At 32.7% G+C, this 15467-nt stretch overlaps 1 protein-coding gene across 8 annotated transcripts in view; it reads right to left on the reverse strand.

Annotated features, from left to right (window-relative positions):
- LOC148625354 (ATP-binding cassette sub-family C member 4-like) overlaps positions 1-15467 on the reverse strand; it is a 107262-nt gene that overhangs the window by 29381 nt on the left and 62414 nt on the right. The window contains exon 8 of one of the 8 annotated variants that reach the window (XM_088568827.1): positions 8044-8293. The exons of the other annotated variants lie outside the window; for them this stretch is intronic. Within the exon in view, the coding sequence (XP_088424953.1) occupies positions 8044-8293 (250 nt within the window). The remainder of the gene's footprint in view (positions 1-8043; positions 8294-15467) is intronic. 8 annotated transcript variants of the gene reach the window in all.

Here is a 15467-nt window from a genome sequence, read left to right on the forward strand (position 1 = left end):
ATAAATCTACTGCAAACCTACTCTACCATGGAGGAGTCACCATACTAAGGATGCTACATATACCCGTACATGTTCTACTAGAAACAGATACATATGATTATTCCTTCAAGTTATCACTTAATTACAAGTTATTTTACAACACCCATAAACTTCAGGAATGGAATTTAATACAGCTGAATAATTCAGGTACAATAGCAAAGTTTGATGGGTAGGAGGATTTAAGGGTGATATGGAAAATAACAAAGCAAAAGAGTAGAATGAGTGCTGAATTTAGAGATGTAACTGTATTGCCCTCACATCTAACATTTGAACTGTATGGTAAAATTTATCTAACACCCTCACAAAAATCATCTTCAACTTTCTCTTGTAGACTGTTAGTACTGTAATAGTTATTCAGCTGAGAAAAGCTCCATTTGCACATGCGGACAGTCTGTTTTACCTGCATCCTAGAGATACAAACTTGTAAAACACAAGAATCGTCAAAAGCCTCCATCATACAGCCAACCCACACCTCATGAAACAGTTTTATACACATCATAATAATGAACACAGTTCTCGCAGTGACTCTAGGCGCATTAAAAACATATGGCACATATAGTACTATACAGAACAACCGATCTCCAATGTAGAATTTGTTTTCCTCTATATTTCTTAAGTGGAAGAACCTCCATTGTGAATTTATCTCTTTCCTGAAGAGAACAAAGGAAAACCATATTCAAAAGAGCAAGATAAAATTGCTATTTCGTAATTGCATGATCTGATTATGAATATATTCAACACACATAATATGTAACATGCTTCAGGACATACGTTTTTGCCACAACAAATCTCACTGCACTATAATCTGCATACACACAGCAGAATTTCAACTACAATATTGTTCTAATCTACTGTGTATAAGTGTTAGACTGCCTACTATATATAATATTAAAGTTACACAAATTATATGCATTCACTTGTTCATCATTAATAAAAAATAATATAGTTTTAGGCTTTGCCTATGAACAACATACTCAAATAACATTTAACTGTTGATAAAGAGCCGTTATATTGTTATATTGCTCGTTTTTCAACCAACAGGAATATACAAAACTTCCTACATCACATGATGTGTATCTGCGGCAGAAGTTCAAACAATAACATTCTAACTGCATATATCACTTCCCAAAATAAATTTCATCTGACGGACCGATTTTGAGCCATTCATGTTTAAACATGTTATTTACATATGTAGGATGTTACTGATGATCTGTCCCTAAAAAGATTAAAATGTACACTTTCTGTCCAGTTTTATTCTAGTTCAAAAGACATGAATATGTATAGGAAATATAAATGCAAGTCTTTTATCAACTCAGGAAACTGATTCCAGACAACTCAATTAATTCATCAAATCAAGAATAAAACAATCTAATACATGTAAATATTTCCCCAAAACCACTCTATCCAACATTATCAAAAAAATCCTGGAAAGGATGTTGATTCAAGAATGTGAATAAGGATGTTATATACAGTAAGATACTTAAATATAATTTTACACTAATTTACTGCAGTCTTCGAAATTGGGACCAGCCCACCAGCAAATGCTGGTAAAAGTAGCAGTGGGCTTGCAGAAATTTTGCTTCCAAGCCAGTGTATCCTATATAAAATTCTTTTGAGATTATGAGAAGAGGATTGTTTAGACAGCAAAGGCTGGTTTGGGACTAATTTGTTAACATATGGAAAACATTATTAAGACTTAAAATCTTGTATGGTAAACACCCATTGTCTGTATGAAGTTGGAAAGGGAAATAAATATATTTCAATGATTTTTTATATAAAAAACACACAATTTACAAAAATGGTCCTCTGGTTTTATGTTTATGAACACATGAAAACATATTTTGAAATATTTTCTGTTAAGTATTACATATACCAGTGTTACATCCCTCTCCAACTATATAGACTGCTATGGTATAATTAAGTAATTTATCAGCAATTTGTGATATTTTCCTTTCATGTACACAGACCAACAATGCTTGTCACATCGTTTACAAATAGTAGGTCAGTTTATAACCAGGAGTGAAAAGTCTCAATGTCACAGTGGAGGTGATAGATGTTCGCTCATCCTGACAAAATAGGTCATTCGAAAGTATTCTTTTTCAAGGTCAAATTTATGATTTTGATTTTGGTATTTCTTTAACATACAAAAAATATGAAAAAAAAATGTTACCTATAAATTACCAACAAACAGAATATTAGGCACAATGTTTTCGATACTAGCTTTCTCACAAGTATCTCAGGTCTGTTAGTATTCTGTATCAGTCTTGACCAGTTCAAAACTTTATTGGCTTGAGAAATATTTATCCACAGTATAATCTATATAGTTTGCAATAGACTTATCCAATGGACAATTTTTGACTAGCTGGACTCAGCTGATCAAAACTTTATACTCAGGTAGAGTGTACTTATCCATCCAACAAGCTGAATCTGTTGTACAACTGGGTCCAGATTTTGTGATGTTTAGCCTACTTCAATTATGATTTAAAAAGATCTTTCTTATCTAAAAAGGAGTTTCTGCGGAAAGATTATTTACATCCATGTCTATTGTCAGCTCAAGGAATTGTCCCACTACCTTTGAAGACAGTACCTTCCCATGCTAAATCAACCCCTCTTTAATCCAACTCTCTTCTTTTAGGATTGCTTACTTCATTTCAAAACTATTTTGTTATCATTTTACTACACCTCCTTTTCAAAACAAATAGCCTTCATTTCTTCTAAACATTAACCATACGCAAAATAAAAATTTTCTCAAATACTCAAAACAATGTGTTCATTTAACCTTCATAGCATAATTCAATAACACATATTTTGAAAATTGTACACTTCGTATCATAATGAACATTACAATAACTTTCATGTGACTGAATTATTTTAGGGAAAAAAAAACACCTTTATATGCTAACTTTTAAATCAGTCGTAACAGGTAGACAGAGACACAATAAAAAATGCTTCTGAAAACTACCAATAATAAATAAGAAAGCATGCAATAATTTTTTTTTTTTTTCATATTTTAAGGAGAACAGATTTTTTTACTTTATGCAACATTATAAGTATGTAATCAAATCATATTTGTACTAACCTCTATTCTCTGAATACTGACAGCAGTCTCCGATAAGGTAAACATAAGTTGTATTGCTAAGTCTATCCAAGCCCAGTGAAGACATGATACACATTGCATTGCTATAAATATATTCTCAGCTCGTACAGTTGATGTAGTTAAAAAGAAAGGGACAAACATTGCCAAGTGGAGGATTTGTTTCCCTTCTATCAGCAGTATGAAAGCAAATGATTCAACACTATAGCGTTTCCTTAATACTGTTAACTCTAACCTGTCAGAAAGAATTTCATATAGAACAAATGAAGAAATTTAACCTTTAGAGTACTTGGGTTACTGAATCTAGCAAGAATAAAGGATTGGCTGGGTTGGGCAGAGAATAAAATCTGAGGCAAGAGCTCTAGTTATGGAAAGATCTATACCTCTCTGTATTCATCCTAACAGCAGTTCAAATAGCACAACTTCCTAGCTAGAATCTACAGAATATATGTCTTACACAAGTTCTTACTGAGGATGTGAGAATGCTGTAACTTCTATTCGTGGAACTCAGCAAAAAAGGTGGTTGGACAATGAACTTCACGAATGAAAAGAAAGAAATTCCAGTTTCAAAAGGGATCAGAAAAGGTATCTATTATTCACTTAAAGGAGAAGACAATATTATTGTTTCAGTCATAAATATGGAAACTAATCTGTTAAATATTCATGAAAATTAAATTGAAACAAAATAATTTCCTTTTCTTAATTAATTAATCGAGATTTACAATTAGGAAATTTGAATTTCCCACGCCTATGGGCACCACCATGATCGGTTGAACTGTGACGTCATGAAGTCGGTTTGTAAAGTGAAAGTAAATAGGTAATTGATTACAATGTCCGAAGAAATCGATAATTTGGGACATTTTCCCGACAATTTCAACCCAAAATAAATAGAAGAAGAGATTGCAGCACAACATGTAAGCAAATGTCAGACATTATTGACGAACAATGGGATTTGCAGCCAGATGACTACTATTTGTAAGGAAAATCTTATGGCTACTTCCGAAGAATGTTCGTGTTGCTGGTAAAATAACTTATAGAACATTTCTCTTTTATCATTCGTGCAATCGTAAGCTTGACAAGTCATCATATTTTGGGGATTAGATAAACACGATCGTAGAAATATTTACGGAATATTCTTTGTTTACATATTATTTGCAGTACTTGCATCAGTACCAAACCAACTTAGTGACGTCACAAGCCAATCGGAAGCTATCGGTAAAAATCAACAAAATCTGGCTATGATCTTCCTTCAGATAGGAGAGTTCTGCAAGATGGCTATCCACTTATATTTCAAGGAGTTCGAACTTTGCATAGCCTTGAGCATTCTATAAAAGCGCATTTTGCATTAAAGATTATTAATAGTTTACATGGGTATGATTGATCATAAGAGCCTAACTTAATGCAAAGGTAGTCTTTCCCTTTAAAAATGCTGTATCTTACAGGCAATCTACCTATAAATATGGAGAACACCATCATTTCAAACAATCTACCTGTGGACAGGGAGAACACCATCATTATTTCAAATGATCTACTTGTAGGCAGGGAGAGTACCATCATTATTTCTAACAATCTACCTATTGACATGAGAACACCATCATTAATTCCAATGATTTACCTGTAGACAGGAAGAACACCATTGTTATTTCCAACAATCTACCTATAGACATGGAAAATACTGTAATTTCCAACAATTCAATCTTGATGATTACCAAAGCACAAATAATTTGTGACTTTGGTGCTTTTTCTATAAGATTGCTTATAATGTTGGGTTTTTAAAGTAGTATTAACTATCAAATCTAAAACATTAGTTGAAGATGAGGTCACATACCATGTAATATCGTTAACATGTCTCAATATACAATACAGAATGGACCATCTTCATCTAAAATTTCACATCTCTGGTAGAGACGTATTTCTATGAAAGAAACAAAACAAAGGTTCTGGTCCTAATAAATCGAAGTTCAACTCAAACAACAATACATTCTACATAGCACAGAACTGTCAAAAATGTAAGTTTTTTAAATGTCCAAATCAGATGATGACCTTTCAAAAATCATTCACATATTCAATTTGCTCTGAAGGACTAGACAAAATTCTTAGACTTCAAAAAAAGGGGTTGTTCACCTGCTGGATGCTGATCTTATTTCTAAATTGGAACTTTTGTTTAAACAGTTAGGAATTATGAAAGTAGAAACAAGGATTAATTATCACAAATATCTATTAATCTATAAATCTATCAACAGGGAGGCACCAAGTTACATATCAGAAAATTTAATAATTGTGTTTCAGAAAATAAATCTTTTTCTAAGAAATGCTGAACAAGGAAACTTGGTAATCCCCAAAATTAATGTGAAGTTTTTACAGATTTATTAATATATTCTGGGGCTATCATGTGGAACAAGTTACTTCAACATTAACATAATGTAGCCAATACTAACTCATTCAAAAATTAATATAAATCAAAGTGCTGTTAGCACTGAGGGTTTTTGATTCTTGTAGCATGAACAAAATTTCAAAGATTACATGATGTAAAATATAGCTATAATCATACATTTGTACTTCCCATATTATTTAGAACTATTTTTCCTAAAATGTATAAACTGAATGTCAATCTATAGTACTGATTTCTGAAGTACAAACGGTAATCGATAGTTAAACAGTATCAAACTTCACATACATTTGAAAATTTTGTTCTGTTTCACCTTTTTCGCAAATTTTTAATTTTGTTCAAAAGTTCATTTGCAATCACATTCAAAACTATTTCAACACAGTAATATCATACATGTAATTATACTCAACTGGAGCCAATTTCAGTACAGGGAAATGATTTCCTTGATCAATATAAGATTTTCAAAATTAGCAACTTTTTATCAATTTGAATTTTCCCTGCCACCTTTACCTTGTTAAAATCACTGCTCTTCACTTCCTGTTAATGAATTATAAAGTATGAACAATAGGATAGAGATTTTGACTGATCATTGTGTTAAATGGAACATGTTTAGCACATTGAATGCTTCTTGACACATTACTGTAAGAACTTCATTCCCTAAATGCAAATTTATTACATAATATCATTAAAGGCCAAAATGGAGTCCCTCAAATCTTCACTTCAAATGAAGACAGGATCTTAATTTCCTTTGTAGAAATAGTAGAATAATATTGAGCTGAATAATTACCAGAAACATACTGGCATTTAAGAAAAACTTTCTAAATCACCTAATGGGATTTAACATACTAAATTAGACCATTATAACACAGCTACAGAGTAAACTACACAATCAGCATGATAACATTATAATTAGATGCTAAAGAATATTATTAATTTTTTTTGTGTAATGGGAATGGATATGGTGAATGAGTCGAAGAGACATCAATCCCACCAGGCTTAAAAATTGTCACGTCAAGACACGTAGGTCTTCAATGAATGATGAGGAAACCCTCACACCACAGGGCAGGCTACAACTGGCCCTGGAACTATATTATACACAGGTACAGTGAAATAGTTGCTACTATATACTCCAGCAACATAAATTAAACTGACAGTGAAAACTAAACAAGTCTTAAAGAGGCCAGATTTTCTTGACTTGGGACAGGTGCAAAAAATGTGACGGGTTAAAATACTTAGGCATAATAACAACAATAGTCCTTTTACAATTCTAATCAGGTCCAATCAGAAAGAAGTTGAGGTTCATTAGAACAAAAATACGAGAAATGTACACCTTGGCAATTGACCTACCTTCCCAATAAGTAATTTTTCTGCACAAAAAGCAACCTGAAGTTGTTTATTTACACATTTTTTAGTTGGGTTAAAATATGGAAACATGGTGATTTATAGCCTTCTGTATGATAAAATGAAGGTATAGTCCAGGGAAGCCACTGAATATTGTGAAATACGGACTGAAGCATATGGGAAGTATAATTAGTGGTTTTTAGCCTTCAAAAGTAAAAAAAAAATCACTTCCAAATTACATCATTTCTGATGTTACGATTTGAGCTATTTATTTAAAACCCCTTACATATTCATGTTTAAGAACCCTTACATATATGGTATTACACTCTGTCCTTAATTTGAACCTACCACTATCCTCTGAATACTGTATGTAATACCTGGATACATTTATACCTATCACTATCCTTTGAACACTGTACATAATACCTGGATACATTTGTACCCACCACTATCCTCTGAATATTGTCCTTAATACCAGGATACATTTGTACCTACCACTATCCTCTGAATACTGTATTTAATACCTGGATACATTTGTACCTACCACTATCCTCTGAATACTGTATTTAATACCTGTATACATTTGTACCTACCACTATCCTCTGAATACTGCATGTAATACCTGGATACATTTGTACCTACCACTATCCTCTGAATACTGCATGTAATACCTGGATACATTTGTACCTACCACTATCCTCAGAATACTGTACGGAATGCCAAGATATATTTGTACCTATCACTATCCTCTGAATACTGCATGTAATACCTGGATACATTTGTACCTACCGTTATCCTCTGAATACTGTACGTAATACCTGGATACATTTGTGCCTACATGTATCCTCTAATACTGTACAGAATACCAGGATACACTTGAACCTACATGTTTCCTCTGAATACAGTCCTTAATACCAGGATACATTTGTACCTACATGTATCCTCTGAATACTGTCCTTAATACTAGGAGATATTTGTACTTACAACTATTCTCAGAATACTGTACACAATACCTGGACATATTTGTACCTACCAATATCCTCTGAATATTGTCCTTAATACCAGAATACATTTGTACCTACATGTATCCTCTGAATACTGTCCTTAATACCTGGATACAATTGTACCTACCACTATCCTCTGAATACTGTCCTTAATACCTGGATACAATTGTACCTACCACTATCCTCTGAATACTGACAGCAGTCTCTGGAAAGGTCAAGATTAATTGACTGGCTTGTTCCATCCAAAGCCAGTGTAGACAAGAAGAATATTGCATTGCCATAAATATATTCACAGCTCGAACAGTCGATGTTGTTAAGAAGAAAGGAAGAAACATTGCAAAATGAAAGAATTTTCTTCCTTCTATTAGTAGTATTGACGCTATCATTTCAACTTTGTAACGCTTTCTCAAGATGACTAACTCCAACCTATTGTAGAAAGAAAGAGAAGGAAACTCTTTGATCCTTTTTTGCAATTAATGTTTAGCATATGCTTTCTAAAAAGAAGCAAAGTAGTGGGATAATGGATGGATAGAATCAAACAGCTCCTGGACCAGCCTTCAGTGTAGGTGATGCAGGTGAAAAATGCTATTAAATTGGTTAACAATGACCAATCAGCATGAGTCAAAGCTTTATAGCTCTGGTATATATTCTAAACCAACATTCATATCAAAGCCTAAGATCAAGTGAAACTAATAACTCTATTGCATTGAAGCCAACATATAGGTTATCTTCATAAAGTACTCTAATTAATTGCCTTCAACAATTTTGGCAGGGTGCTAAGTTTGGCATATTTTAGCAGTCTTTCAAACATGCCAAATTTTACTTCAGTACTTTGCTTAAGTACATGTACTAAGTTCATCACTTAGCATATAAAAATAAAAAAAAGGCCGAAATTTTTACCTCAAAAGGAGTGAGATATAGGGTATGCAATATAGGATAAATGATACCAGGTTTAAACAAATATTTATAATGCATATACAAAAAAGTTATATTTGAATATGAATATATAATATAATATAATATAATTATAAGAAGATTGTTTAACATGTGTGAATTCAGTTAATTCACTCAAGAGTAGATACATTCATACTCAGAAGCTAAACTGTAGCACATTTGAAATAATTCTTTAATTGGTGTCATCTACTGGTAATATTATACAAGAAGAAATTTGAAGCATATTACTCACAGTGCTGATAAGTAAACAATTACAGTTTATTGTATTAAATGAAAGTTATGCTTTTAATACAATTTATACAAAAAAATAAATTTCTAAACATCACAAGGTACAATCAAGTCATTACAGCTCATAACAGAAAAGTGTGCATGACAAAACTTTTACATATGCAACAAATTCACTTGTAACACACATGCATAACTTTTTTGAAAAAAAAATAACAAACACTGCTACATCTCATGAGTAATTAGTACTCTCTGCCGTCTAAGGAGGTAATAACGAACCAGAAACAATGAAATATGTCCACGAGACATTAAATGTATGCAGGGCATTGTTGACCTTTTAAATAGAGCCAGTTTATTGTCAGCAAGAAGGGCCTGGTTTAATATACAATCTCTTTAATTGAATTTTACCCAAATCATTCCTCAACTCAAAGTCAAACCAGTCAGCCAGTTTGAAATTTGATGAAAAACTCATGGAATCCTCAAATTGAGACTTTTACAAATTGTAGATAGAAGTTTGTACTCTGATAAAACTCTGTAACATTACCTTTATTCGTTTACCAGCAGTGTATGAATAGGCTAGGTTTTGTGCAGCTTCACACCCAAATCCTGTCCAAACATTGTGTATAACTGACACAAAGGCCATTGTTAAAAAGATAACCTCTGATTTCACTTCAGAGACGAAGAAATATGGAACAAGAAAAGCAATATGGAGAATTTGTCTTCCTTGGTAAAATGAAATGTCCACAGCAACTTGTATATAACAGATTCTTTTCTGGAACCATATCTCCTCCCTGCAGAGTAATATAAGTCCCTGAACTGATCTGCACAATTATTTGACGGATCTTATACCAATGATTGAATTATCGCTGACAAAAAAAACTGATGACCAGTGACTGATCTGATTGTGGTTTCGTTATGTAACATAATGATCAGTTGAAATAAATTTCAAAATTTGATCAGTGCCATGTTAAATTTACTTTAAGCTTAATAGTAAATCAACATCTTGTATTTTATTAAACATTAGACAAGTAAATCATCAATGTCTAAATTTATATAATTTAGTAAAAAGGTGTAAAAGTGGAAAACCAAAACAAACAGGTCTGTAAAATATATAAACCAATCATCGGTTAGGTAGTGTAAAAAGGAAGCGATCACCAGTTTAATGGATAGGTTTGATGGTCGATGACTGATCGGTGATCGATGAACAATTGCACTTATAGTTGCATGGATAGGTTCAGGTACCATATCTAGTACTGTCCCTAAACTAATCTGTATAACTTTTTTATGATCTCATTTTATATATTCGGTCACTGGTCATCAAATCATGACAAATCAATCTGTTAATCTGTTTCCATCATAAAATAGTTGTACAGATCAATTCACAAACCGTGACACATGTAACTTAGTACTGCATATGCAACAGAGGTTTTTTTTTGTATGGTAGGGTACTGAAAGTGAAAATTTTTCAAAGCATGAATGTAACCCCCCCCCCCCCCCCGCCCCCCCTTTAGGTAAAGAGTTATTAAGTAGCTGTCTTTGTAAGAACCATGCAAAATCTGAAAATGTAATACACCCTAAAAAAAGGCTACATATTTTTATTTTTGTAATTAAGTTGTTTCACGGGTCAATACTATGAAATGTGTAATTATTAATTCATATCTGCCTGCTCTTAGGAGATAATCCACATTAAAAATCCAGTAGATTCTATGGTCTCACTAACCACTTCTAACGTTTCCATTACTTTACATGTTAAAAAAGTAATTTTCAAAGTCTCACTGTGAATTCCCAGGACAAATGACATCTTAAAGTTGCATACCATTGCGAAGATTGGAAAATAAGGCTTCCAAAATCATTATGCTAATGGTACAATGATAGTAGAAATTCTTCACAAAATTTACTTGAATAAATAATACTGAAAATCCACATTTTTACCTGTTCTGCTAACTGACAGCATGGAGGCAAATTACTCACACATGTAAACAATATTCATACACTATAGTAGTTAATTACATATATGATTTTAAAGTACACATTCTCAGCTTGATTTTGACTACTTTTAATTATAATACACACAAATAATGCACTTACAATGCATATGTCTAGGTTCAGTGTGTTTTTGGTACTACAGTGGAGCCTCTGAAAACCGGCTGCCCATGGGACCAAAGAAATCGGCCGGTTTTCAGAGGTGCCGGTTTTCGGAGGTTCCGGAAATTTTCGTATCCGTTCCGTACATGGATACCGGAAGTACAATGTTATTGATCTTGTGATTGATCCGATCCTATTGATGATTATCTGATTGCACTGTTTGTATGTTTCTACACACATTCTTTGATAGGTATTTGTGTATGTTTGTGTTCAAATCAAGAATAAACATAAAAGTTGTATTGTTGTTTTTAATTAAAGAGTAATCGTACTGTTCAGTATTTTTATATTGTTGACAGTTTAGTGATGCATGGCGTAGTTTATTGACATTGTCTTTGATCTGTGTAAAGTTTTTAAGGTAAACTAGTCACCGATGCCTTTGTTGACTAAAAATACTAAAAGATGAAGATGTGACTGGGAAACTAAAGAAACAAATCAAAAGTGAAATAAAAATGTCTCTAAACCAAAAACCCGACTAAATACCAAGGTATCATGACAATGAATCCATATAGACAGTATTTTACCCTTCTCTTTCTTATTGTTGCAGACAACAGGGTCAGTCTAGTTCAAGATATAGACAAAGAATACTATGTCCCTTGTACATTTACTTCATATATACGTTCACTTTTCAATTGCACTCCATAAAAAAAAAACCTATACATGTACAATCATATTTATTCAGTGACATTTAATAACATAGATAAAGATTCTCATAAATAAAGCACTAATAAAATTGAAAACAAGTTTTACAGTTAATTGTACATTTAATCATCAGTCTAACAAATTACACTTTAAAAAAGTCTACAACTGATACCTGTTTCTTTTTCAAACACCTTTGAAGAATTGCGGTTTCACTTTTAGAGTTGAGTTCTTGCGCAACACTGAGAAAATTGTCGTCTTTTACAGTTGCAAATTTCATTAAACGTTTACTGAACGCTGTTATCTCATCTAATGTCAATTCGGGTTCAGATGTATCAATTTCTGCTGAATCATCTTCGGACTCGCTTGCATTATCATTTGTTGCTACCGATGAATGTGTTTCCACAAGATTCTTTTCCCACTCGTCACTGTCATCTTTGGAAGATTGCCCTTTGGCTGAAAGTGTCTTGTCTGGTAACGCACGATAGTATAGACCAGTTTCGTCACAATTAAAAATGTTACAAGGTTCAAAATCTGAGCAAATTTCTGGAATACGCGAGCGATATTCATCAACAGTTTCTACATTTACACCGGCACTTTCTCCACTAACGGTAAACGCTTTAATAGCATGGCGACTCTTAAATTTTTCTAACCACCCGTTTGAGGCTTTGAAATCGGAAATGTCTAACTGACTGGCAAATTCTAAGGCTTTGCTTTGCAAAATAGGCCCGGAAATCGGAATAGCCTTGTCTCGAGCTTGACGGAACCAGTCCCACATCAGATCGTTCAAATTGTCATGTTTACTTTTGTTACCAAATCTAAATTTCTTCAAATTGTCATTGTTATCATAATTTACAAGATATTCTGATTTTCTCTTTAAAATATCGGAAACGGTCATTTTTCCTACACCGAATTTTTCACTTAACGATTTCTGATATGGTTTTGGAAAACTTTCAGATTCTTTGATTAAATTAATTTTGTCTTCTAGCGTTAATTCAATACGACGACGTTTAGCCGGCGGTTTTGACATTTTAGCAGTAATTTTAGATTAAACCAGAAGCAATGCAAATTTCAGAATGATTTGAAAATTGTAACACCGGCTATTTAAGGAAAACCATTTTCAAGCCATAACTTTTATTTCATTTACTCATTTTACAATAGAACACAAGCGGTCGGCACAACCTATTTTGAAGTTTTCATTTTCTGTTTTTAATAGAACACAAGCGGTTGGCACAACATATTTTGAAGTTTTCATTTTCTGTTTTTACAGAATCGTTTGAAAATGTGGTTATCAAAACAATTTTTAAATTTAACATTTGTTAAAAAGTTAATTACATATAGGATCATGGTTATTGCCCTCATTATCTGTGATAATTAATGAATAAAAGAGTGTCACTCCTTGTTAATGCCAATCAAGATCGGTGTTAGCCTTTTGAAGTACTGATTTATTGATCTTACCGTGATTGACATGTTTACAACATGTTACACGGCTCATTGATTTTACTTGTCAGCAAACTTTTCATCGGTTTTCGGAGGTTAATTTTTACAAAGAAATGGGTTTTGGGACCAAATTTTGCAGCCGATGTTCGGAATTCAGAGGGGCCGGTTTAGGGAGGAAATTTTTACTTAATTATATAGGGGAAAATTCCGGTTTTCAGAGGGACCGGTTTAGGGGAGTTCCACTGTACATAGGGGGGTGGCCATTTGACCCGGAAGTGGTTAGTGAGACCTATTGTATTTGAGCATCATTTACAGAGTTATCTCCCTTAATGTTGAAATCTTCAGTGCATTCTATACAATTTTTATATCCTAAGAGCACAGGTTATATGAAAAACCATGTTAATTTCTGTTTACTATGACATTTCAAACAAAATATCAAAATAAAAATATGTAGGCTTTTTACCCATATATCACATTTTGCATGATCCTTACCTGGAGTGCTACTTAATAGAAACAGGTAGAAGGATATATAACCCTTACAAGTATACATGCTAAGCCTCTATAGGTATCAAAATGATTTTCAACCAAAAAACCAATGATGAAACCAGTACAATTATGTGTAAGAGTGATGTAACATAAACTACAAATTTTTTATTATATATATACAGCAAGCTCAACAGAAATTATATATTGCAGTTATAAAGCAAAGCAAAAGCATCAGAACTTTTAATATACCAGTAAGTTATATATATCGGCAAAAATTATAAAAAATGTTAAAGATCACATTAAAATGTAGGAATTCTGATTGGATAACAAGCCTGGTACCAGTACATCCCGTATCATTTTCCTCTCGTGGGCCTCGTTACAAATGTAGGCTGCTGTTACGCTTTGATTAGAATAAAATATGCATAGAGTAAATATATGCACATATTTTTGTACGTAAATATTTTTAAAAATTATTTCTGTGATAATTAAATTGTTGATTGTTTAATTTTCTTTATGTTTATAATTCCATATTGAACTCCTTGGAGATACAATTGGTCAATCCAGCCGCCAAAAAAAAGTAGAGGCCTCACATGGGAATGTGACATTATATACCCTGTCTAAAGCCAGAATAACATATAATGTTTGGTAAACAAAAATTTTAAAAAATAGAGAGGTAAAAAAATAATATAATGGCTACAACACCCAACATTATCCAATTAGCAACCATGTTGTGAATTAGGTATTCAACAAAACAAAAGGCATCAGAATTTTTCTTAATTGATGATTGAGAGATGAAATGTCATAAGTCCAAAAAAAGACTTTATCAAAAGATGAATGGGCATATCACATAACATAAATCTCATAACTAACCAAAGGGATGCAAGAACTTACTTCTGGCTCAATAGTAATTCAAACCCTCAAGTTATCATAACGGAACCTAAGAAAGATCTTTAGATTATTCTGGCCTGCAAAGATTACAAACAAAAATTTGCACAAGATAACAAACTCTTCAGTCTTATGCACCATTCATAGGAAATATCACTGGCGATGAATTGATGATGTTTTGAGGAAATCCAATAACACATTACTAGAGTGTCTGAAAATGAAAATTTATTTCAAGGGTAGATAACTGTGTCATAAACCTCATTTTTCTTACATTTTTTTGAAAATATTCTGAGCAAATCCAGAGATCAAATAATGATCTTTTCAATTAGAGAAAGCATTACTGAGTGATATTACATTGTCAGACTGGTGGGATTTTGACATGCATGTTTCTGATTTTTCCCTTTTTGCCTGATCAGACTCATTATGCACTGAGGGAAATTTTTTAACTGAACTCTATTCGTGTCTCACTGATTGCAAAATGAGAATACTCAATGATTCACCAGTACATAGGAACTATTTCATACCATATTAATATCATATGCAAAATTTAAAAGTTGCAGCTTTGGTGGCATGATCAACTGAAGAAAATGTCAAGCAACTCTGAGTCTCTGACTCATTATCCAAGATAACCAGAATTCTATTAAAAAAAACAGTTTTATAAGATGAACATCAAACATCACTTTTAAGAAACAGTAAACACCAATTTCAAAATCTACAAATATTTACTGATGGGTAAACCAAATTCATCGTCGAGTACAAAGCTCACTTAAATGACTATCTATATGAAGAAAGAGCTAGCAGGTAGCAGTATACAGGAGACAAGGACCAT

This window comes from Perna viridis, chromosome 2 (assembly GCF_037379345.1).
Source record: "Perna viridis isolate PV_CMFRI_1.1 ecotype Kerala chromosome 2, ASM3737934v1, whole genome shotgun sequence".
Lineage (NCBI taxonomy): Eukaryota > Metazoa > Mollusca > Bivalvia > Mytilida > Mytilidae > Perna > Perna viridis.